Genomic DNA, 22,569 nt, shown 5'->3' with positions numbered 1-22,569 from the left:
TTTACTCATGGTTAAACATGGTAAATAGGTGACAGAAACTGTAAGTAGCAGCGTGATAAATAGTACGGTGACATTAAGCTTATAAATAGCCTTTTATAGTGTTGTGGTACTTTCTCCTTTTAATACCCTGTTGCTCTTCAACTTCAGCACACAATGACTTAGCGCATGTGTGTTCGTTTGCCCTCCTGGAAACATTTTATTCTGACTAGAGTTGAGATGTTTCTTTTATTGCTTCATTTTTAATTGATTAACTGGCTTGTGACATGGTTATGTGCTGCTTTTTTCAGTGGATGTGAAACTTCATGCTGAACTAATAAAGAAGCATTAAAGCCTCTGTTGTCTTCCTGAACATGAATGCTTTAGAGGAAAATGCTTCTGAACATGACTGTTTTAGAGAAGTTGTTTTCCTACTAAACATAAATTCAGTATGAAACCAATATTATCGAAAGTTTCTTGCTGATTCAGAATGGTAGCTGATTTTGGAAGTTCACATCTCCACAAAAAATGGCCAGATAATTTTTCTCAGTGAGGTGTTTTATTAGATGCAATGGCACAAAATGTTTTTGTCATAGAAAATGGATACTCTGTACCTGGAAAATAATTCACTATTACACTAGTAAAAGGAATCTTAACTTCTAACTAAAGGTCTGAGATTTAATTGGGTGGGCTGAGATGAATAGTGTATTTTCATTTTGCTTGGACATTATTTTGGTGCTGCAGTGCATGAAAAAATCCGTGTTTCTAGGTTTTGTGCTTGTTCACTTGTATACCTGTCACTTGATGCCTTTACTTTTTGGATTCAGGAATGTAGAGATTTTTTTGTGTTTGTTGTGGTATATTAATAGTTGGCCTTGACAGTATGACGTTTTTCACACCATTAATAACATCTGCTATTTCTGTTAATTTCATGGGAACCTACTGTGTAATTCTATAAAGAACAAAGCTATAAGGAAGAAAGAAAACAGTCATATTCAGAAACACCACCCTCCCAACTTTAAAGCTTTTTCAAAAGTTTACTTTGATGAACACTGGGAAGAATTGAATGCTTTTTAATGTAAGTTTGGATCTTGTCTTTTTTCTGGCATTGTTTCCTTCTAATACTTTTCTTTTTACAGATGCTTTTGTAGGTTTGTCAGTTCAGTTTCAAAAGAAGAAAATACATCTCAAAATGAAAAGTTAACTAAGATAACATTTGGAAATAAACATTAAAGTATTTTTTTCCTATTTTTTTAATGTACAAATCTTATTGTAGCTTAATTTACAAAACTCAGAATATATGAAGATAAGTGCATGGAACATATAGTCTGACCTTAACTTTTGCATCATAACCCCTGACAGGGTGCAACTGTTGAGATCAGTGTACTACAGTTTTGGAGAACTTTTAGTTTGGCTTTGAGTTGCAGTTTGTAAGAAGTATAGATAAATTATCCTGTCGTTTTATGGTCAACATCTTTGAAAGTGATCCTTTTACAAAGTAGGTTTGTACAGTTTATGAATCTGGGAGCTTAGAACTCTTATTTATGTTTTTTATTTCAATCTAAGTGAATGATTATCAGATTTAACTACTTAATCATTTGAATGTGAGTGACATTTTTGTTACCAGATTCACTCAAATAATTTTGAACTTAAGTCCTCTTGAACTGGCTTGAAAATGGAAGTTTCTTCCTAGAAAGAAAGTCGTTGAGAAGAGGCAGAGGTAGTTCTGGAAAGTATTTACCTGGGCTGTTCTAAAGTTATAAAAATGTGAGATATCTTAAAATAATAAAGAAAAAAAGAAAAGGAGAATTTAAAATTTGGGATGTTATTAATAGGGCAGGTTTGTCAACAAAGCTGCTCTCACCAGGTGCAAAGAGCTTTTTGTTCTAGTACCCAGACATACTTAAAGGTGACCTGCTCTCATTCCCCAGGACTGAAAAGCTGGGGAGAAGCTGAGTATCTGGGTGCTCAGGAAAGGAGTGTGAGACAGGGCAGCTGAGAGCCAGGGGCGCACGGATGGAGTGAAGTCACTTCTCTGGGCAGCACTGCTAGATCACTTCCCTTGGTTTGTTTTCTGTTGGAGGAGGAAGCAGAGTTGACAGTCGTTTTCCAGGCAGGTAGCCAGACAGGCATTATTTTAGTGTTTCCAGCGGAAAATCGCTGGCTTTTGGTAAAACTGAAATTTTCCATGTGAAAATCTATATTTCGTGGAATGGCATTTCTGATAAACTAATTTTGGTGGAAAGTGTCCAATTAGTTATATTCGGCCTTAGATTAAGCATCTGCTCTGTTTAAGCCTATTGAAGATAATTTGGCTTAGGTTTAACAACTCTAAATGGAATATACACAGACAACTTTCTTCCCTCTAATACTTCAGTTCTAGTGCCAGCCAAATTTCATCTTGGAGTTGGCTATGACTAGAATAAAAGCTTTTTCTGAATTTTGCCAGTTTGTTTTCAGTTCAGACTGCTTTCAGCTTCAAAGGCTTCACAACACAGATGCCATGGCTGGAACTAAAGCTGCCAATTCAACTAGCTGCTCAGGACTTGAAGATCCTGCTGCATGCAGCAGTATTGATCTGTGAGTGCTATTAGCTAGCCCATGGATTTTCCCTGTTGATATGTTTTCTGTTGATGTTGTCTTCAGATAGTTGTGGTTGAGGCTTGTACAGCTGTGTACAGGATGTGAGGCTTGTATTCACTTAGTCAAACAAAGTTAGAACGTGTAACTTGGTATTTCAATACTGTTTTATCTCCCTAGTTGTGTACAACTGTTGAAGACCAGCAGTTGTTATTCGCATGTAATTTCTTTCTTCTTTTGGCTTTTTACACTGTATTAAAACCCCTTCCTATTTGGAGATGGAAGAGCTGAAATCGAAGTCAAATATCTCACTTGCTACATTTCCACAATTCAGTGCATATAGTCAGGCTGTTGCTCAAGTTCAGAGCTGTTAATAATTAGTGTCCTGAAAGGACTGTTCTAGGTTATTCTAGCTATAGGCAGTTGTACACTGTCATTAAAGGCTCAAAGATTACCAGTCTCCTTTTAACCCCAAAGAGTTTTTGGTTTCTACTAGGCCTCTAGAGGACTGTAAACCTTTCTTAACAGGTAAGTAAATCTTTTTTGGGGGTGATATAGCAAAAGGGGATTAAATGGAGTTATCTCATGATAGTTTTGAAAAAAATAAACTATAGGAAGAAGATGAGTATTTTTTGGGTTTGCTAATTTGTTCTTCCTCCCTCCACCTTTCTTAAGCAAGATAAAAAATATTAAGTTGTTGTCACCTGCTGCTTCTGGTTTTAGTTTGTCTGAACTTGCACTGATTTCAACCTTTTTTTCTTTTGATGAATAAATATTTAGTTCTCTGGGAACTAGATTTTCCTTTTAGTGAAAAATCGATTTAAATCTATTTAGCCTAGTCTAAGAACACATTTTAAAAATAACTGCAATTTTATTTTGAGACATTTCTATCAAGAAGATATTTTAGTAATGTTTCGTTATAGTCTCCATTTATTGCATCTTCTTATAGTGTTGAGTCATGAAACCAAGAATAAGAGATCCAGCTCAAGGAATGAGAAGCAGTAGATGTAGTAATCATCTGTGTGAGGATCATGAATTACCATTTTTAAAACTATTGGCAAAAAAAGAGTAGGTTATGGATATAATTGAGTTTAAAATATTGGAAGTGGAATTCACTTGGAAAACCATTCCTAGTAATCTTTACATAGGATAAATGCCTCCAAATCTCATGAGCTGACAGAGGTATGCTAGGAAACAAGGTGATTTTATGTCTTACCGATCCATTTAAGTATTTGTTTAATTTATAGTATTTTTTAAATACAGAAACATAGTTAAATTCACTCTTTTGGGATTTATTTTTGTTAAACAATATTTCTCTTCCTAGTTTCTTTCCTGGTAGCTTTATCCTTTTTTGAGCGGTTCAGCTATCTCCCTTTCCAGAGGCTCACTGCATTTTATTTATTTGTTTGTTCATTTGTTTATTTTAGTAATTGGATTCTTTTTCCTGTTAGCTTTGCCATTTTCCATCCTATGCTGCTTATTCCAGGAGCAATGGCTGCTGCTAACTCAGGTGCAGGTGTTTCGTTGCTGTCAGTTGCACTGGCTTAAGTGTTTGTAGAGGTGCAGGGGCCACAGCCGTACACCCAATGGCTCTCCATCAGTCTTTGCTTGCTCGCAATTCTGCTATAGCCCGTGGTAGTCATCAACTTCTGGTTTTGTATTACAGGCCTTAAACTGTATCAGTGTCTTTACTTAAAGACATTTTTAGCTAGCTTATCTCTTGTTTCTTTGCACCACGGTATGCCTTTCCAAGACCATTCTGTAAAGTGGTTGCACTGTGATGCAGATGACTCCTGAAGATCAACTGTAGCGTATTGCTTTTTTGGAGTTTATTAAACTGCATATGGGTATATTGCTGTCACATAGAAACTTTCTATACCTACACTCAAAATAATCTCTGAAACCTCATGTGAATTTCTTTACACATCTTCTTTCGTAAAACTCCCCTTACCCCAACTATCAGCTGCACATGAAAGGTCTCTGACTCAGAAACAGTCTCTCTGTCTGCACCAGTTCATATGATGTTTGAAGTCTGATTGTGGCTTCGTTGTGTCACATGCAGGACAGGTGGGTTTGTATTTACTGTGGATGACCATACATACTTCATATGAAACCTTTTCCTAAAAGTATGTGGACTTTGGACAATTTGTTGCATAATTTGGAAGTAATGCAAATGTCCTGTCTCTTCTGAAGTACTGTTATCATTAGGTCAGGGAGTACTTAGCCTTGAGCTGGTGGAAGCTAGCTGGAAGGAGGTTTTCTGTTGTCTTTGCATTTGTTCACAGTTTCACCTGTAAGACTATTGCAGTGAAAATGTAATTGGGTTGAACCTACTGAAAGAGGACAGAGTTTAAGAAAAAAAGTCTGACTAATTCTAGATCTCTCTTAGCTGCAGTGTATTGGGCATATTTCTTCAGTGTCTCTGAAGCTCAGTTGCCCATCTAGAAAACTGATCAAAAGCTGAAAAAAACCCAGATCAGATTTACTATGAAAGTGAAGCTGGAATACAAAAAGTTCCATTTAAACATAAGAAAAACTGTTTCACTGTAAGGGTGAGAGAGCCCTGGCCTTGGCTGCCCAGGGAGAGTGTGGAGGCTCATTCTCTGGAGGTCTTCAAGATCCTTCACAACCCACATGTTGCTGTGCCCCCTGATTGAGGGGAACCTGCTTTGGCAGGGGGGTTGGACTAGATGATCTCTAAAGGTCCCTTTCAACCTCTACCATTCCACGATTCTATGTACTAAGAAAATCCAGTGCATTTGTGAGGCTGACAACTGTAATGTGGTGTAGACAGATATTCACTAAGAATAAATTTGCAACTTGACAGTAGGTTTAAAATGAACCTTATTGAGCTGTTTGGAAGTTGAAAATCCATTTGTCTTTTTTCTATTTTAATGTACAACAAAATTTAATACCTTCTAGGGGTGTCTTTAATATAGAGTCCTGGATAGTGAAGATGGAAGAGTTGCGTTCTTCATTTGAAAAATGACTGGGCATAAAAAGGGAGGACATAAAGCTTTTGGGTTCAAAATAATTGATGGTGGTGGTGGCAGGGTTTCTAAGAACTAATTTTTTAGTTAGTATTACTTCTAAACTGTGTTGCATGTATTGTAATCTCAAACTAATGTAGTTTATCTTGTTGGTTTTGTGTTTCTTGAAACATTACATACAGGAGTGAAGAAAAATGGATAACAGACTTCCTGCATTGTCCTAATTCAGACCCAAAGCAGAGAAAGGAAGCAGCTGAATTTGAGAGGCAGCTTTTTTCTTTTTTTTGAGCATAATGAGTATTAGCACTTAATTAGATAGTGGTGTCATTTATAATAGGCTTTTCTGTTATCTGTGCTCTTGTTCTTGAGGGAAGGGAGGAGCAAGAGAGAATTTTCAAATTGTTGGTTTATTTTTCAGATCAATTAGTAGGCTGCTACAGTACTACCAAAATAATTTGCTGTGTTCTGGTATACTTACTTCATTTTTCTGTAAGAAATTGACCACTATCCTGTGTAGAATGACTGAACACTCATTAATTATTGTTTTACTGTTGAAAATAATGGAATTTTGGGAGTGATAGGGTAGATTATTTCACCTTTGTCTCCCATTAGTAAAGGAGTGATTATAACAGTGAAAATCTTGCTTGATGCCACACAGCAGTTGTTCAACTTTGAAACCTCTATCCAAATAAGTAGATAAAAACCCACTATCCAAGGAGGTATTAATTTAAAAAGAAGTCCTCAAATAATTTGTAAACTGAGAATAATAACTAATTCAGGTATTGAGCCAGTCCCATTAAATTCTCTGTTCATTTTGTTCATTCATTACTGGCTCATATATAGAAGCTGATAGTGTAGGAGAGGGGCTAAATTCAACTTCTTTTCTCTCAATGGTTGAACTTCAGGCCCAAAATGTCCAGAAACCCTCAGATGTGCTTTAAGGATTAATGCTTTGTGTGCTAGATCTAGCTGTTTATGTGGTTGAGGATAGAGAAGGTTGAAAAGGAAGATGTATAAGGTAGCTCATTCATTGAAACACAGGTGAGATTACAGACATTTTTGAGGATGTGTGAGTGCATAGCTCTTTATTGCTCTCAAGAGCAAAGTACTCGCAGATAGGGATTTCTTTTGTGTTCTGTACTGCTTCCATGTATGAGGAATTTAACCAAGCAGTTCAGAGTGCTCACAGATAATAAGAGTCTTGAAGAAATATATAAAAATAGCTCAAGATTATCTAAGTTTCAGATACCAATTTTGCCTGTGAAGTGTGGAGGCTGCTCAGGGTCAGACTGTAATAGAAGCATGTGGGAAGGTCTGACTGAAGAGTGGGGTGATCTTGGGAGTCCCAGAGGTGCCAGCCCCATGCAGATACCTGGGCTAACAAGAGCATGATCTGGCTACCCACCAGTGAAGGGAAGTTGCTGAAGTTTTGGAAACTCTTCCTTGTTAACTTCCAATGCCATTGTCTCCTCATGTCCAGTGGTCTCATGACAATTCTTTTGGAATGTAGTAGCGCTGAAGGAGTCGTGCTTGTAGTTACACTATGCAGTCACTCTGTCCCAGTTTGTTGACAGGAAACATACAATATCCCTCTTTTCCAGTGGAATTTTTAGGAAGAGTTTGGTAAGTAGCCATGTGATAGCTTTACAGGAGTGTATATGTATTTGATTAATTTGTATGTTACAGACAAATAATAAATGTACAAAAGAAAGAGAAGATTTTGATAGAGCCCAGAGTCATTCATGATGCTGTTTCCTGGCCAGGAGTCCAACTTGAACCTTTGTACTTGGTGACTACAAAGTGTAACGACCCAAAGTTTACATATCAACTTTAAAGAGTTGTGGATACTTTCCATTGTTTGGTCAGCAGAAAGCAGGAAGAAATGAATGAAGTATGAATTGTTGGAATGAGTTCAGAATTGTAGGGCATGGGTCGATTCACGTACATGAAAATGTATTTCTTCTCTGACTTTATAAGGAATGTCCTGTATCTTTGTGCTACAGCAGAATTTCTGCAAGACAATAAATTAGAACTTCAGTTTGCTGGACTGAGATTGACTTTCCTTAAAAATAGTGAACAATTAATTAACATTCAACATTTTCAAACTGGTTTTGGTTAAAATGTTTCATGTAGTTTCAATGACATACTTTCAGGAAATGTATATAACAGTGGATTCTAGATACAATTTAGTATTTGTTTGAAATGCAGTACATTTGTGGTATTACTATGTTTCAGTTTTAAAATTAACTTGGTAGTGGGGTTTTTTTTCCCTCCTAATTAGATTGTCTGGATTAGGATGAGGGGTTTCTGTGAATTTGGTCTACTTTTCTACCTCTTACAGTAAATTTATGTACTGTGTTGGACCCAAGTGAGGTGGACTACAGTAGAAATACATGCCTTCTGGATTGCAAAAATACTAGCTTCCAAACAAATGAAAATGTAGCAATCCGTTAACTTCTTGGCTGCTGCATTTCTCATGTTCTTGAAGGCACTCATGCATACTGTGCTGTGCTACAGTAGCTTCCTTTCTGTACAGTACGTAGTGCGAACTTTCTTTAGAAGAGTTCTTCGAGTCAGCAAATCAGTTGCACTCCTAGATAAATTAGTTAATTGCATTCTTAACCAACTGCTTATTTATTAAGTTGCTTAAAATTGATTAGTTTATTGTAAGCCCAAGCAAATTGTCATTTTAGTATATTATGTTTACATTAAAAAAAAATAGAGGATGCTGAAAATTCACTTGTGAAGCTTTTTGTCTGCTGTTTAATGCCCTACCAAGCCAGTACTGCAGGAATGTTCTGCCCTTTGATAGGGAACACTCCCTAGAATTGCTTCATTGCTTGAAACCTGAGCTCAGACAGGAAAGGTACAGCTTACTTGCTCCTCAGACCTGAAAGTGGAGTTTCATTGCACAAGTTCTGTCATTCTCCAGTTGCTGTAGCGGCACGTGCTCTTAGTTGTTAATTTGAGTATCTGAATATTAGGTGGTTAGCAGAAGATGCTGAAAAATTATGGACAGATGCGAAGATTAATCCGATTTAAATCCAGTTTAAATAAACCACTTGCATATATAGAAAGACTTCAGCGTAAGTGGCCATGGTACTGTTCATGACATGGTTATTCACACAAGTACTACGTTGCTCGTTAACCTGTTGTTTAAACCAGTTATTGTCAAACATTTTTCAGTTGCATCTTACCTTTTGTTTTTATTCCTGTTTCTTTTGGGGCTGCAGAGTTATCTTTGGAGCTTGAAGTCAGTAATTTCTTCATTCCATACTAACTTTAACATAGTTTAGTTACAGAAATTTGCAACCAGTGTAGATGACTTTTTAATTAGTCTTATTTTATATATCATTATTTGCTGGGAAATCAGATAGTTATGGTTTAAAACCTCATAATCAATAGCTAGCCATCTCACTATTTCACTGGAATGCTTTTAAAATGTATAGCACAAATGGCAATACCTGGTCAGGAGAATTAATATTTTCTGTGTTCTTGGTGTGTCAATTTCTGGAAGAATGGAGTAGTAAAGATGATGTGGGTACAGTTCAGGGCCAATTATATTGTAAAACAAATGTGTCACAGTACGACGAGTAATGCAAGGTCTACGTGTGTGTAACATCTGCATCTTTTTTGTATGTACATGTGCCAGTAGAGGTTTCAGTATGGGTTTTGCAAACATGATTGGCTACAAAGCAGTTGCATGTTATAGCCTTGGCAGATGTTAGAAAGTATTTTTGAATGTGTGACGGTGAAGATGTTTTAACATAATCCCTACAAACTTCTATAGTTTCTTTACTGACACATGGGGAAAGAGAAACTTCGAATGTGGTTTGCAGAAAATAGTCTGGCTTTTGTTGCCTTCCTCTCTATTACTTCCATGCCTGTTTTATTTCCATTTTGTTTAATTATTTCAGCATTTCAGTTACTACACTTAGTTGTAGAACTGTATTTTGTAGTTGCAAAAGGCTTTTAGTTTTGTGGAAGAAACTTCTCTGCTAGATGGTTCAGGCTACTCTGTATTGTATGTGGGACAAGGAATATTCATTGCCTAACCTGAAGATCAAAATTTGATTTCCTAATCCCTTGAAGACACCATGCCGGACATCAGTCATTCATGAATGGTGTGAATATGAGCTTCACACTGGGAAGATGCTAAACTCTAGGCTATAGAACTGTATGTGAGAACTGTTTTTGTGTGTCCTGTTTTCTTCTTCCTTTTTTAAGGAGAGTGAGAAGACGTTGTTTTTCACATCTGCAAGATAGGTGAACTGACCAAATGTAGCTGATCTTGTTTCCTTAGTGAACTCATTACATAGGACCTTCTTAACTTGAATTTGGCTGTTTCACTTATGTACATTGAGTAAGACATGAATCACTGTGGTCTGTGACTATTGAATGGGTTTGTTTGGCTGGAGTAAAGATCTGTGTTACAGCAAGAACCTTGCTGGATCTGCAGGCTGGGTGTATGGAAGGATGTAGTGAATAGTTGTTTGGTAGCAAAGGATTTTAAGGATCACTGAGAGTGAGTTTTCTCCATGTTCACCCTTTTGAATTTGTTGATCTGTTTGGAACCTGGAAGTTTTCTATCTAGTTCTAGTCAGTGATAAGGCAGGAAGAAATACTCTTGGTTTTGATTAGCAAATAAGACAAAAATAAAGGAGAGAACCAGAGATGAAAGTGAGATTTACCTTTTTCTTCCCTGAAAGTGTGATGGTTTTTTGGGCTGTAAAAAAAAAAAAAAAATATATCTTTTTTCTTTTCCCCTGCTTCAAAATTGTGGATTATTGAGTTATTCCTAGCTCACTGCCAAATGGTTTTCTGAGGACTGCAATACTTATTTGGAGGCTAAACACTCCTACTTGGTGCACTGGTGTTTATATTTGTGGGAAGATAACCCTTGTTGTGTCTTGGTTGATTTGTTACTTATTCAAAACCTGGTAAAATAGCCTATCAAAGGGTTGTTTCTGTGATGTGGATAAACTGTTTTTAATCAGATTGCATGCTTTTCTAAAACTTTTTGTTTCAGCTCACAAGCAGCTACTACTTTAAAAATCTGGGCTGTAGTTACTGGTTATGTAGCTGCACTGATAAAGATGCTGGTCTTTATGTCATTAAGGCCAGTAAGGCAATTGACTTAGATTGTGTCTACATGACAAAGTATCATTTGTGAAATGTTACGTTGTTGACTCAGAACTGATGTGGAGGTTCAGTTCCTGTTCTTTCTTAATGGTTTTCTTCTGCCTTATATTTTTGAGACTTTGTAGAATGCATAGCAGAAGCAACCTCTTCTTGAGCTGAGATGTATGCTGTCTTGTTAGGCTTTACTTTAAAGTTTTTAAAATTTTTTTATTGCTTTATCATTAAGAGAAAATAGTTTAGCTTGCAGCTGGTGGGTTTATCTGTTATCTTTATCCTTTCTCAGTTTGTCATGTTGGTTTAACAAAACAAAAATAAACTTGCTGTAATTTTACGTGAATACAGAATTGCAGTTCTGAAGCCAGTGACTGAGTAGCCAGAAAAAAAAAAAGCTCTCTGGTAGGAAAACAAGTATTTTTAAATCTGAAAATACTGGTAAAGTCAAAACTGAATAATCTTAGAAAGGTGGGCAATCATTGAAATGAAATTTGTCGGAGATGTGTGGTCATGCTGAAAAAGCTGAAGAGGTGATCTAAAAAAGCAGAATACCTCAGAGATTTTTAGGATAGTTGCTCAGGAGATTGGCAACAGGCAGTGAGAAGTTTAAACTGCAGGGTTCCCTGCCTGATACAGGCTGCTTGGATTTTGGTCTTGCACTTTCCCACAAAGGCCTAAGTATCTAAGCCATCAACTATTTAGGAGAGGATTGAGCTTTTACTTATTGCTCATTCATTTGTCCATATTGGATATACAGATATCTCTTATGCTTCAGGCAGGCTCTCTAATCACTACAGGGGTGTTTGCTGCTCTCTACTAAATTCTTGTTTTATCACAGTACACACTCATTCCCAACCCCAAAAAAGGGGACAAACATGTTTTGTGCTTGAGTTTGAGAATATATGTTTTCTTTTACTACTTGAAAATATCTTTAAATGTTCTATCTCAATATATTCTCTATTTAAGTTATGAAACTTTCTGTTTGTTTACGCCCTTGTCAAAGGATGTAGAAATAGTTTGCAGAGTGTATAATTAAATGAATCACAAGCCCCGATCCTGTGAGGTACTTAAAGTAGCTAATATTGTTGGAAAGGGCTAATAGCATCGGGTGTACACATAGTACTTTGTTGAACTGAAGGTGCATGATAATCATTACAATCTTAGTTTTGGAAAGTGAAAGGCATGTCTGAATTTTTGCATTTGATATATCAGCACTTAGTACAAGGTGCATACTTGTGTTGGTCATGGTTCTTTATTTGGAAAATAAGAATTCCAAAGTAGAATGCAGAGATCTGATCAAATTGATCTGAAGATTCAGTAGTTTGACAAATCTGTTTGTTTGTGTTGTAATTAAAAAAAAAAGAAGGGGGGAAGGGAGCAATGTTAATGTTTTTGTGTAAGCATCTTTTTTAGTTTTGCATAGAAATTAATTACTAAATTGCATCTAGTACTGTGAGCCTAGTAGCCAGCAATTACAGTGAAAATGCTTTTCTGAATCTTAACCTCAAACCAAATCCCCAAAACAACATTAAAATATGGAGGAGAGTGGACAATGGGCAAAAAGTAAAAGATGGAATACTTTGGAATAAGATTGAGTGGTAATTTGTAAGACATAGTTCCATTATTGGAAACCATGAGTTTAGTACTCATTTTTCTTTTGACTGTAATAGAATTTTTTAGCAATGACCTTACTGTCTGTTGACCTTTCTTTCAAGTGTGACATTTTTTCATTTTCATGTTTTTGAACTTTTAAAATTGTATTTGTGTTTTGCCTTAGACCCTGTGTGGACAGTAATGACCGCACGTTTCCGATTGCCTGCTGGCAGAACCTACAATGTACGAGCGTCTGAGCTGGCACGAGACAGGCAGCATACGGAGGTGGTCTGCAACATTCTTCTCCTGGATAACACTGTACAAGCTTTCAGAGTTAATGTAAGTTATTTGGTTTTTGTGAATCAATATCACTGAGCTTGTTTTTCTTTGCTGGACTTTTATGGCCGGAGTTTGACTTCTAAAATAGCATGAAGTACAGAATAAAAGGGAAAGTTATATTCAGGCAGGCGTGCTTGTACACGTACATACTAAGTCACTGTGAACTTAGTCATTCTGGCATCCTATAGAGTACTAACACATCTTCATTTCAAAACTGAGTATACAAAGCCTAATTTATTTCTAGTAATTCTCTTCATGAACTAAAGTTGTGTCATGGAAATAGAGGGCAGTTTTGCCACTGAGTTGAGTGAGAAGCAAACTAGTTATGCTCTGCTTTTGTATTTTGAGCATGAATAAACTTACAAGGATCGGGTGTCAAGTGGCTTAAGATTTAGATGTAGACTTGTTGATTATTTTGTTTTACATATTTCAATCAATACAGAAGGTTTTAATATGTTCTCTTAAGGCATTTTTGTAGTTCATTTGGGAGCTACTTAGCCTTTTGGGCTTCTGAGTAGGTAAGAGTGGAAATTTTGGATGATGGAGCCAGTGAGGGATGACCAAAGGCTTTAATTTATTAACATAAAGCTTAGTTTCCTTTCTTCGATAATTTCTCCTATATCCCTTTTCCATTTTTGTCACCAGTATTCCACTGCTCTTCTGTATATCCTATGTTCTCATCCATGCTAACAAATTCCCAATTTGTACTGCCTGCCAAATAGCATCACATGCAGAGTGTAGTTAGAGACAAAGCATTGGAAGTGCATGAGAAGCTGCAAATGTTTTGTTCTTTGCTTTCAAGTGCATGACTTTTCCATTAAAATATCTATCTTGCAGTTGTTTGTTTATAAGAGTTGTCTAAAATAAGTAGTAATTGTTATATAGTAGTTATGGGAGGTTATGCCTCTTTTTGATCTAGGTGTTCAAAACTGTATGTTGTTGGAGAATGTTAGTGCCTATCTAGAACAGAATTACCAGTTAAAAGTCATCAAATGACTGTTCTGTCACTTCCAAGAAAAATTATGTAATATGTTCTTGTCACCTCCCTAGTGTACTAAATATTCTAATTGCATGGATCATGCCTTACTGCTTATGCAGATCAGCCTGCAGGTTTGTCTGTTCAAACTGAGTTTAGGGAGTAATGTTTAGGGAATAAAGAGTTCCTTGGTACTTAACATTTTGATCTCTGGTCTTAGCCTCAATCAGTTACGTTTGTTTTTTTCTTAAATAGGTAGTAATGAAATATTCAGTCTTAGCAAATCTTAGCATGCTAACCTGTATGGTTTACAGGTTTTCAGGGTTTATAGCCATGTTTTACATTTATTGTGGTTGACACAATACTTGGCAACAAATATTTATGAAATTGTTTTCAAAATAGGAAGAACAAAGATAACATCAAATAAATTAGCAAGGTTTTTTTCTCCTGGTGGCTACTATAGGTATTCCGAATGCTAATGATTGTAAAGCTTAATTATCTGGAGTATGCAGTGCTGTATGTAGAAAAATGTACTGAAATGCTATTTATTTTCCAACAGCAAAGTACTGATAATAGGTAATGTCTCTTGGTAACTTATGTGACACATTCTAAGTTCACATTTCAACCAGCCTTTTCCATTGATCTGCAAAATAGATGCTTTTTATGCTAAGCCTTACATTGTATAGAGCATAACAAATCAAGTCAAATAATCCTTGTGGATTGTAGACACACAAAGGTTATTTTGGTTGCAGGCAGAAGAATCAATTAAACTAACCTGTGTGCCTGTTTGAAGAGTAGAAATTCTTTCCAGAAAATGCTTTGCTTATCAAATGGAGAACTCTTAGTTCTGAAAAAGAACACTTCATAGAATGTGTAGCTGGAAGTGAGGCTGACTTGAGTTAATGACATGCTCAGGATGACTTGCATTACTGCAAACCTGCTTCTTTAAGATCAAATTGCTTTAATTGTTTTAATTAGTGTTTAAATACCTCAAATGGCATCTTTTTCATGCAGGCTGACTTAATTGTGTTCTCTAGAGATTACACTAAACTTTAGGGACAGCTAAGTCAAAGTAGATGGCATGAGTTTTTCTGTGAGGAAGACTTCTGGGTTACTGGTCAAGGACAAATGTTTCCATTTGGAGTCCAAGTTTGTTTGGACTGTCACAGCAGCAATGTCTCCTATGTTTGCCCTGGATGCAGCCAGTTCTATATGCTGACAGCAAAACCAGAGTGTCTGTCAGTAATATAAATTGGTGAGATGATGGTAGTAATGCTGTGTAATTGCAGGTAATTTGCTAAATTTTCACATACATGTGTTTGTAAACAGCTAACAATCATTTCACTATTAAAAATTAATGTGTATATACCTAGTTGTACTAGATATTAGCCAGTAGATGACAGATACTTCATAAAGTGCAATTAATATATTGATGTCTAGTGTTGTCAAATTTGTTCTAAAAGGCCAAAATTTGGTAGATGTTTTGTCTTCAGTAAGAAGTACATCTAACATTATAATATTTAGAAAAAGTGATATGTTTTATATCTCAACTACTGCAGTTTTGTTAGGTCCCATTTTTCATATATGTTTCCTTTATTCTGTGTTTTGAGTTTAAAAGTTAAACTTCAACTTTATCTTTTGGAATAAAGCAAGTTTCTTTTTATGCTAATCCACATGTATTGATTTTGCTTTTATGTATTAAAAAGGAAAAGTAGAAACTTGTTATCATACTACTTATAACTTCTAGCAGCTATTCTGTATTTATGATAACATGACAAATATTTTGAACCTTTCACAAGAAGGAGGATTGTGACCTTCACCTGCTCTGGCAAGCTGCAACATCATTATATAAATATCAGAGATAGGTTAAACTGTGGTCTGGTTTTACTAGATGGTTATCTTTATTTTGCACTGAAAGTAAAACATTGTGATCAAAACAAATGCTTCATGTTGAAACTAGTTTTCTCTTGCCAAATTGACTACTTTGTTGCAGGAGAAATACCTTACCTGTGGTCCTGAAATTTCATTCTGCATTACTAAGTTCAAACTAATTGTAAAGGTCTCAGCTTTTTTTTGTTGGGAAACATCTATTCAGATACTTAAGAAATAGTATGAAATTCTCAGGTTGATATTGGGGAAAAAAGATACAGAACTGATATCTGCACCTTATTTGAAAAAGTAACGTGTCACCTGTGACAAATGTAAGACTAAACTTGGATTCCAGATGTCTACTGTTTTCTTTAGTTATGGTCAGAAGATCTTAGTTTGAGTTCTGGTTTTAAATCTCCATGAGGAGAAATGCCAAGAAGCAATTAATGTTGCTATGTAATTTTAAAATTAGTTTCGTTGGCTGAAAAAATGATACTGATTACTGCTTTATTTCAAAACATATCAGAAACTCCTAATTGAATAAATAAAGTGACTATTGTGGACTGTATATAGAAATTCCATGATGCCTTTATATTATTGTATATTTATTGTGTTAACATCTGTGTGTTTTCTTTGCTTGTTTTTAGTTATTGAAAAGTAAATTTTTCAGTAGTGAACTTTTTAACAATAGTGCTCCTACTGGCTGTTCAGTTCATTACACATCAAGACTTTTTTTCTGTATGATTGAAAAAAAAAATTCAAAGTAATTACATCAATTCTTAGATCACTTTAACTTAGCCAAACTTACATGAGACCTGAAATATATGCCTTATGTAAAACAGTTTTAATAGAGAGCTATGGTTATGGTTGTTGTACTGGGATCCTTTCAAGCAGGGTTCGTTAAAAATTATCAGAGAGGAGTAGTTATTATTATGAAATAAACTCCAAGAAGCTTAGTAATTTTTAGCCACCAATAAATGGTTTTGATAGCTTATTTAAGTTTAGTGTAACTAGTTTTTAGCTGAACAAAGCAAAGAGTTTTGAGAGATGTTAACAAATGTCTGAATGTGATTTGTAGAACTTTTCTGGTACATGGATATCAATGACATTCCCACAGCCTTCTTGTGGTCTCTTTAGTTACATACATATTTTAAGACAATGGAAGTAAACTACTGATAATCTCTGAGAAGTGAAGAAAAGGAGGATTTTTGTTTTAAAACTTAAAAAATATCTTACTGCCTAGAGTAAATGAGGCAAGATTTATAAAATCCACTGTAGCATCAATAATACTTGACACCTAGATTATCAGAAGCTTAACGTGGTGCCAGAGAAATAGAAAATCTGGGTGGAAAATGTTTCAATCATTTCTTTCATTGTTTTTTTTTTTTTTTTCTTATTTGACAGTTGTTCTTGTAGGATTTTTTTCTCATCTTTTGTACTTCAAGTAGCTATAACACTTCTCTGGGAAAGTCTCTTCAGATCTCACCAGATGCATTTATCCAGTCCTGTCATAATGGCACACTCAGCGTTTCAATTGCTGCTTTGGTGGTATTTTCAGGTTAGGCAAAAAATTGCTGAGTACCAACAGCTACAGATTCTTTTTATATCATTGTCCCTGCGGTAGAAATCAAGTTTGTTCACTTGGCTCTGAAAAGCAATATTACTGTTATTCAGTTCATTTGAATTAGTTCATTTAGAGTGATGCAGTGTCTTTGAGAGAATGCATATAAATGACAGATATTTGGCTGCTTCGGCTGTCTCTGCTATTTAACTTTGGAAACATTTTCAATGCACTGGTTAATTTGGATTCAGGAATATGTTTTCTGATAACAAATAACTTATATGGACCTGTACTTTTAAATTCAGTACTTCAGTATCAAATTTGGCTAGTGAATGGCTTTCAGGAATAAACTTGGAACTAGCTGAGAAGTGAGAAACTCTTATTGTCAAAAAATGACAAAAGTAATAATTCCTTACATGTTTCAGAAAGACAGACAAAGCTCATTTAAAATAGTGTTCCTGGGATGCACTTTGTGATAGTTAAAATTTAGGCTGGTAGAGCACATCTGAAAGAATGTTGTACCCTGCTTGACTGAAGTCTATATGTCCAAGTAATTATTTGTTCATTAAAAATATATATGTGTTCTCTGCAGAAACATGATCAGGGACAAGTTCTATTGGATGTAGTCTTCAAGCATCTCGATTTGACAGAGAGAGATTACTTTGGTTTACAGTTGGCTGATGAATCTACTGATAACCCTGTAAGTTGACTCTCGTTTCATAAATACTATTTTATAAATCATATAATATTTATCACTGTGCTCTGTGTCACTGTAAAGAGAAGCAAATAAAAGCCTTTGCAATATTGCGCCATCTTCCTCAACTGTATTATTTAAGTGGGTCAATATCACCTCGTAGTTATAATAAATGTTAATAGTTACATGTCTGGAGTAGAATGTTGAGATCTATCCTTACAAAATAATACCTTAAAATGTTTTATTGTGTATCTGTTTACTAGACCGTATGGTTACTGTCAGTTGAGGTAGGAAATAGTAACTGAAGGGATTTCAGCTTGTCCTGAATGTTGTTTTTGTTTACAGCCCAGACACTTTTTTGGAAAAAATAATGCTTCATATAGTCCACTCATTGCCTTAACAGAAGAAGGAAGGATCTCCTTTGAAAACCAGAGTTTATAATAGTTCATGTGCTTTAATTGAAAAGAAATTCTGTAGGACTGAAACTCTGGAAATCACCACTACATACTAGTAGAAACGTTTGCTGCATGTTTTAAAGTGCAATTCAACTAAGTGTTACTCATTATAATACGGTTCTTTACCTAATTCCCATTATATGCAAAATTTGGAGATAGGATCTAAATTTATTTCCCAAATTGTGAGTCAAAAGTAATTTTTATTCACAAAATGTGCAGCCTGGAATCTATAGACATCAGTGACACTGTAAATATTAATCATTCCACAAGTAAGGTGAATTTCAGAAGATAGTGCAGCTTTCTTTGATAAGTGCAGATTTTGACTACTGTTCTTTTCCCATCACGAGTGACTGTTCTAAATAGAATAAAGGGGTTTTTTTGACCTTGCTAAAAGGTTGTTTGTTTTCTTGTAACTTATTTTTAATGTCTGTTTTAACATAGAAGAGAGAGAAAGAAACCACAATACATAATTTTTCTTCTGTCTAAATAGTGAACTACTTCCACATTTGTTTTTTCATTAGAGCAAATTATATTATTATATAACTTTTCTAAGTTCTGGTAGCATTAAGATTATTAATATGAATAAAGCTATATAGGGCAGTTGTAGATATTTAATGACGTTTTCTTTTGTAACATTGTGGGTCATTCTTTTAAGACATTAGCAGGCTGGCCTCATATAATCTGCTTATTTTAAACTTTATTTTCAGGCTGAAAAGGCGCAATTCTGCTTTAGAAAGACTGAATTTTTTTCCACTTTTTTTAAGAAGTATTTAATTTTCTTCCCCCTCTACTCTGCCCTCACTTGACTGCATCTGGAATATTCTCCAGGGCCCTCAAGTTCAAGAAGGACAGGGAGCTGCTGGAGAAAGTTCAGTGCAGGGCCACAGGGATGATGAAAGGAGTGGAGCATCTCCCTTATTATGAAAGGCTGAAGGAGCTGAGGCCCAAATCTACATATTAGATTTACTGGGATGTAAATGGGATAACATATCTTGCTAGCAGCACCTTGATTCATAAAAGTTTTTGTACTTTTGCCTGATCCTGTCAACTTCAGCTTCTTGGGTTTTTTTTGGATCCAAGGATGTCACTTGTATGCACTCCTTGCTTAGAGATAACTCAAATATCTTTCACCATGTTTTGAAAGATTCTTTTATCAAATTCATGTATGTCCATGGCTGGAGATTGCTTTCTTAAGCCTTGACATTCAGTCTGAAAAGTTGGTTGATCCTGTGAGGTTTTTCTGACATAATCACTCTCTTTAAGGTGTATCAAACAGTCTCTTTAGTTCATCTTAAGCCATCTATTGTTGGGTGCAGCATTTAGATGTAGTCATCATTACTTACTCCTAGTGAAGAAAATAACTCAAAACTAACTTCAAAATTGTAACGTATCAGATATCTCAGGTACCTCTGCATGTTTGCTTCCTTCTCACTCACATGAAAAAAATAAAAGCCCTGTGATAAATGTTTGTGGCATGCCATGCAGAATTAGATCTGTGTCATTTTATAGGAAGTGTGGCCATATAACCGTTTCCTGAGGCTTGTGGGCTTGCATTGGAAGGCAGGATGAGGAATCAAACAGCATTTATAAAAGGCAGATTTATGAGTTAACTGAACTATTCTGATATGTGCGGAGTCTGTCAGGTTTCTGGTGGGGATTAGTTTAAACAACTTGTAGGGCTTTTCATAGAACCATACTTGTACCTAAAATTTTCAGCGTTGATTTTTATAAAACTCTGTACTCCCACAGCAGTATTCTCTTGTAGAAATGATCCAGGTTGGATGCAGTTTGGTAAAACTGTTCTGTAGTTCTCAGTCCAGTAGGCTGAGTGCTAAAACTCTGGTTTCTAAGATCCCAGTTAGTGACTTATCAAGTGTGACACTCGGGCTGACTATTTGAAGAGAGTCTGTATGTCAGTGAGGTCACTCCGGATGTGTCAGACATGCAAATTGCAGCGTCAAAAGTACTAGAACTAGTTTAAACGGATTAACTTCTGAGTTGGATAAACTGGCCTACTTGTAGCTCTTCACTGCCACAATTCACCTTAGATCATCAGTTTAAAGAGTAGCTTGAAGTTGTTAAACCACAAACACAGCATAATTGAGTTTTAACCTCTTAGGCTTATGTGACAATCATATAACCTAGTCATAGTCAAATTAGCACTGTAAGAGACAGATACCTGGCAACAACAAAAGAACAACAGTAGCAACTGTTGATGGTCATGTTCGTTTCTTTCCAATTTGTTTGCAAATAAGGCATTTTGGTAAAAGAGCAAGCAAAAAGTAGTAGAAAAGCAACGGTTTCTTAATGTATAAAGCTGAATTTCTCTAAATTTGACGTTATAAATTATCTCTTTCCAGAGGTGGTTGGATCCAAACAAACCAATCAGGAAACAGTTAAAAAGTGAGTACATGTATGTATTTGGTCAGTTCATATATCATTATGCTGTTTTTCTAGGGTGCCCTGATTAATTAGAAATAACTTTTCTTAACCACAGGAGGATCTCCCCACAGTTTGAACTTCAGAGTTAAGTTTTTTGTAAGTGACCCAAACAAGCTCCAAGAAGAATATACAAGGTAAGTCTAATTAACTAACCAATAAAACATTTCTCTGGAAGGCTTAGATTTAAGGGGAAAATAATCATTAACAGGGAAGTTTACTTTGAGATCATTTTTGTTCCCTATGTGCAAGCTTCTAATTGTTGCCTAATAATTACAGATATGAACTATGCAGTTACACCAAATCAGTATAACAAAAAGACCTCTGTGAATAAATTTACAAATTTATATGTAAAGTGAAGTAACTACATGAAGAAAATATTAAGTAGAAACACAAGAGAGAAAATAGAGAAGAGAGGAAAAACTTAATCCCACTGTTCACTAATGAGTACAAATTTAATTTTATCCTTACTTGTATTCTCTTTTGTGATTCGAAATTCTTGGACTTTTTGCAGTTTTTCTTTATTCCCCTCTCCTAGTTTTCTGCTTGACACTAATAAAATTAATCACTTTGTATGATTGTAGTCTTAGCTTGAAGCATATAAGTTTATTTTGATAGCAACCTATTAAAGTCTGTTGAAGAAAATGCTCAGTGTGAATCAAGACAGGAAGCTTGTGAGTTGCAATTAGTCCCTGAAGAGATCCCTCAAATTTTCAGTATTCTTAATTAGTTCTAGTTCTCTCCATAAGTGGCATGGTTTGACAGATTGGAATTTTTGGATGTCAGCCATTCTGAAAACAGGTCAGCCTCATTCAAAAAAACAATATCTAAATTATTAAGGATAGCTTTGGAAATGTAAGTACCAAAACTGTGAAAATTTGAGTCATAATTTATTTAAATTTATTTTGATTTGTTATATTTGAGACAAAATTTTACACATGTCTATGCAGACAGAATTTACTAAAATGAGTCCCACAGATCCTAGATAGGGTTTTGTTTTATTGAAATATTTACTCTAGGAAAATGTGGCAATTTCCCACATCAGAATAATGGAAAATGTGTTATTTGAATTAAAGGACAACATATCATATTCCTAAAGAGAGGGGAAAAGCAGTAGATGTTGATCAACATGTTATACTGTAAATACAAAGCTACAAATACAGCATCCTTTTAGACAAGAAGTAATGTACAATTGCCGTATCTAGGTCAGCTCTGCCTTTTTTGCTAATAGACCTAATTGCCTCTGAGAACTTGTATTTGGAATTGTTATAAAGAGAGAGTTATTATCTGTGGGTGTTTTTGGAGTGAAGTTAGCATGTCATGTCATAAATATGGAGTCCTTATATCTAATCAGTATTTCCTCCTTAAAAAGAAAAGAAAGCTCAAACTTCTGACAATTCCAGCTCAAGCTGAGACTTTTCTAAGATTCTCAATTTCTTTATGAATTGCCTGAAAACAACAAGATTAAGTCAACATATGAGATGGTATGAATAGAGAACAGGGAAAGGTTCAGTGCAAGCTCATGTCTTACTGGACCTCTGTGAATTTGTGTGAGAGGCGTGGGGCTATAGGTGCCCCAGATCAGGAAAGGTCAGCAAGAGCTCACCTTGTGTTAGAGAGTTTAAGGAACTTGTGTTGGTAGGAAATGAAGCTTCATGGCAGAAACACTTGCTTATTAACATTGACTCCAGATAGCAATAATTCTGTCTTACTCTGTTCTAGGTGTATCTATATAAGGAACATGAAAACATTGTAGTGCATTGCCACCTTCATTGTTTTAGCTGAATTTGTTGAGCAGGCTTTTTCACATACACATTGTTAAAGCTCCTATTGATTTTTGCATTTTGCTCAATAACATGTAGAGCTACAGTGTTCAAATTGGGGTGGTTAGCTAACAAGCCATGAAGTTCTCACTGTTTGCTGAAAGCAGTAGACAGAACATGAATTCTGCTTGGTGTTCC

General features: G+C 35.5%; 1 protein-coding gene across 4 annotated transcripts in view; it reads left to right on the top strand.

Annotated features, from left to right (window-relative positions):
• PTPN4 (protein tyrosine phosphatase non-receptor type 4) overlaps positions 1 to 22,569 on the top strand; it is a 109,994-nt gene that overhangs the window by 29,667 nt on the left and 57,758 nt on the right. For 3 of the 4 annotated variants that reach the window (XM_062004540.1, XM_062004538.1, XM_062004541.1), the window contains 4 exons: positions 12,460 to 12,614; positions 17,613 to 17,720; positions 20,530 to 20,572; positions 20,667 to 20,745. In XM_062004540.1, the coding sequence (XP_061860524.1) occupies positions 12,477 to 12,614; positions 17,613 to 17,720; positions 20,530 to 20,572; positions 20,667 to 20,745 (368 nt within the window). In that variant the 5' untranslated portion in view covers positions 12,460 to 12,476. Of the gene's footprint in view, positions 1 to 12,459; positions 12,615 to 17,612; positions 17,721 to 20,529; positions 20,573 to 20,666; positions 20,746 to 22,569 lie in introns of those variants that run through there. The other variant, XM_062004539.1, reaches the window with a different exon arrangement.

Source organism: Colius striatus, chromosome 11 (genome assembly GCF_028858725.1).
Source record: "Colius striatus isolate bColStr4 chromosome 11, bColStr4.1.hap1, whole genome shotgun sequence".
NCBI lineage: Eukaryota > Metazoa > Chordata > Aves > Coliiformes > Coliidae > Colius > Colius striatus.
The sequence above is the reverse complement of the archived record's forward strand: the minus strand, read 5'-3'. Positions and strand labels throughout refer to the sequence as shown.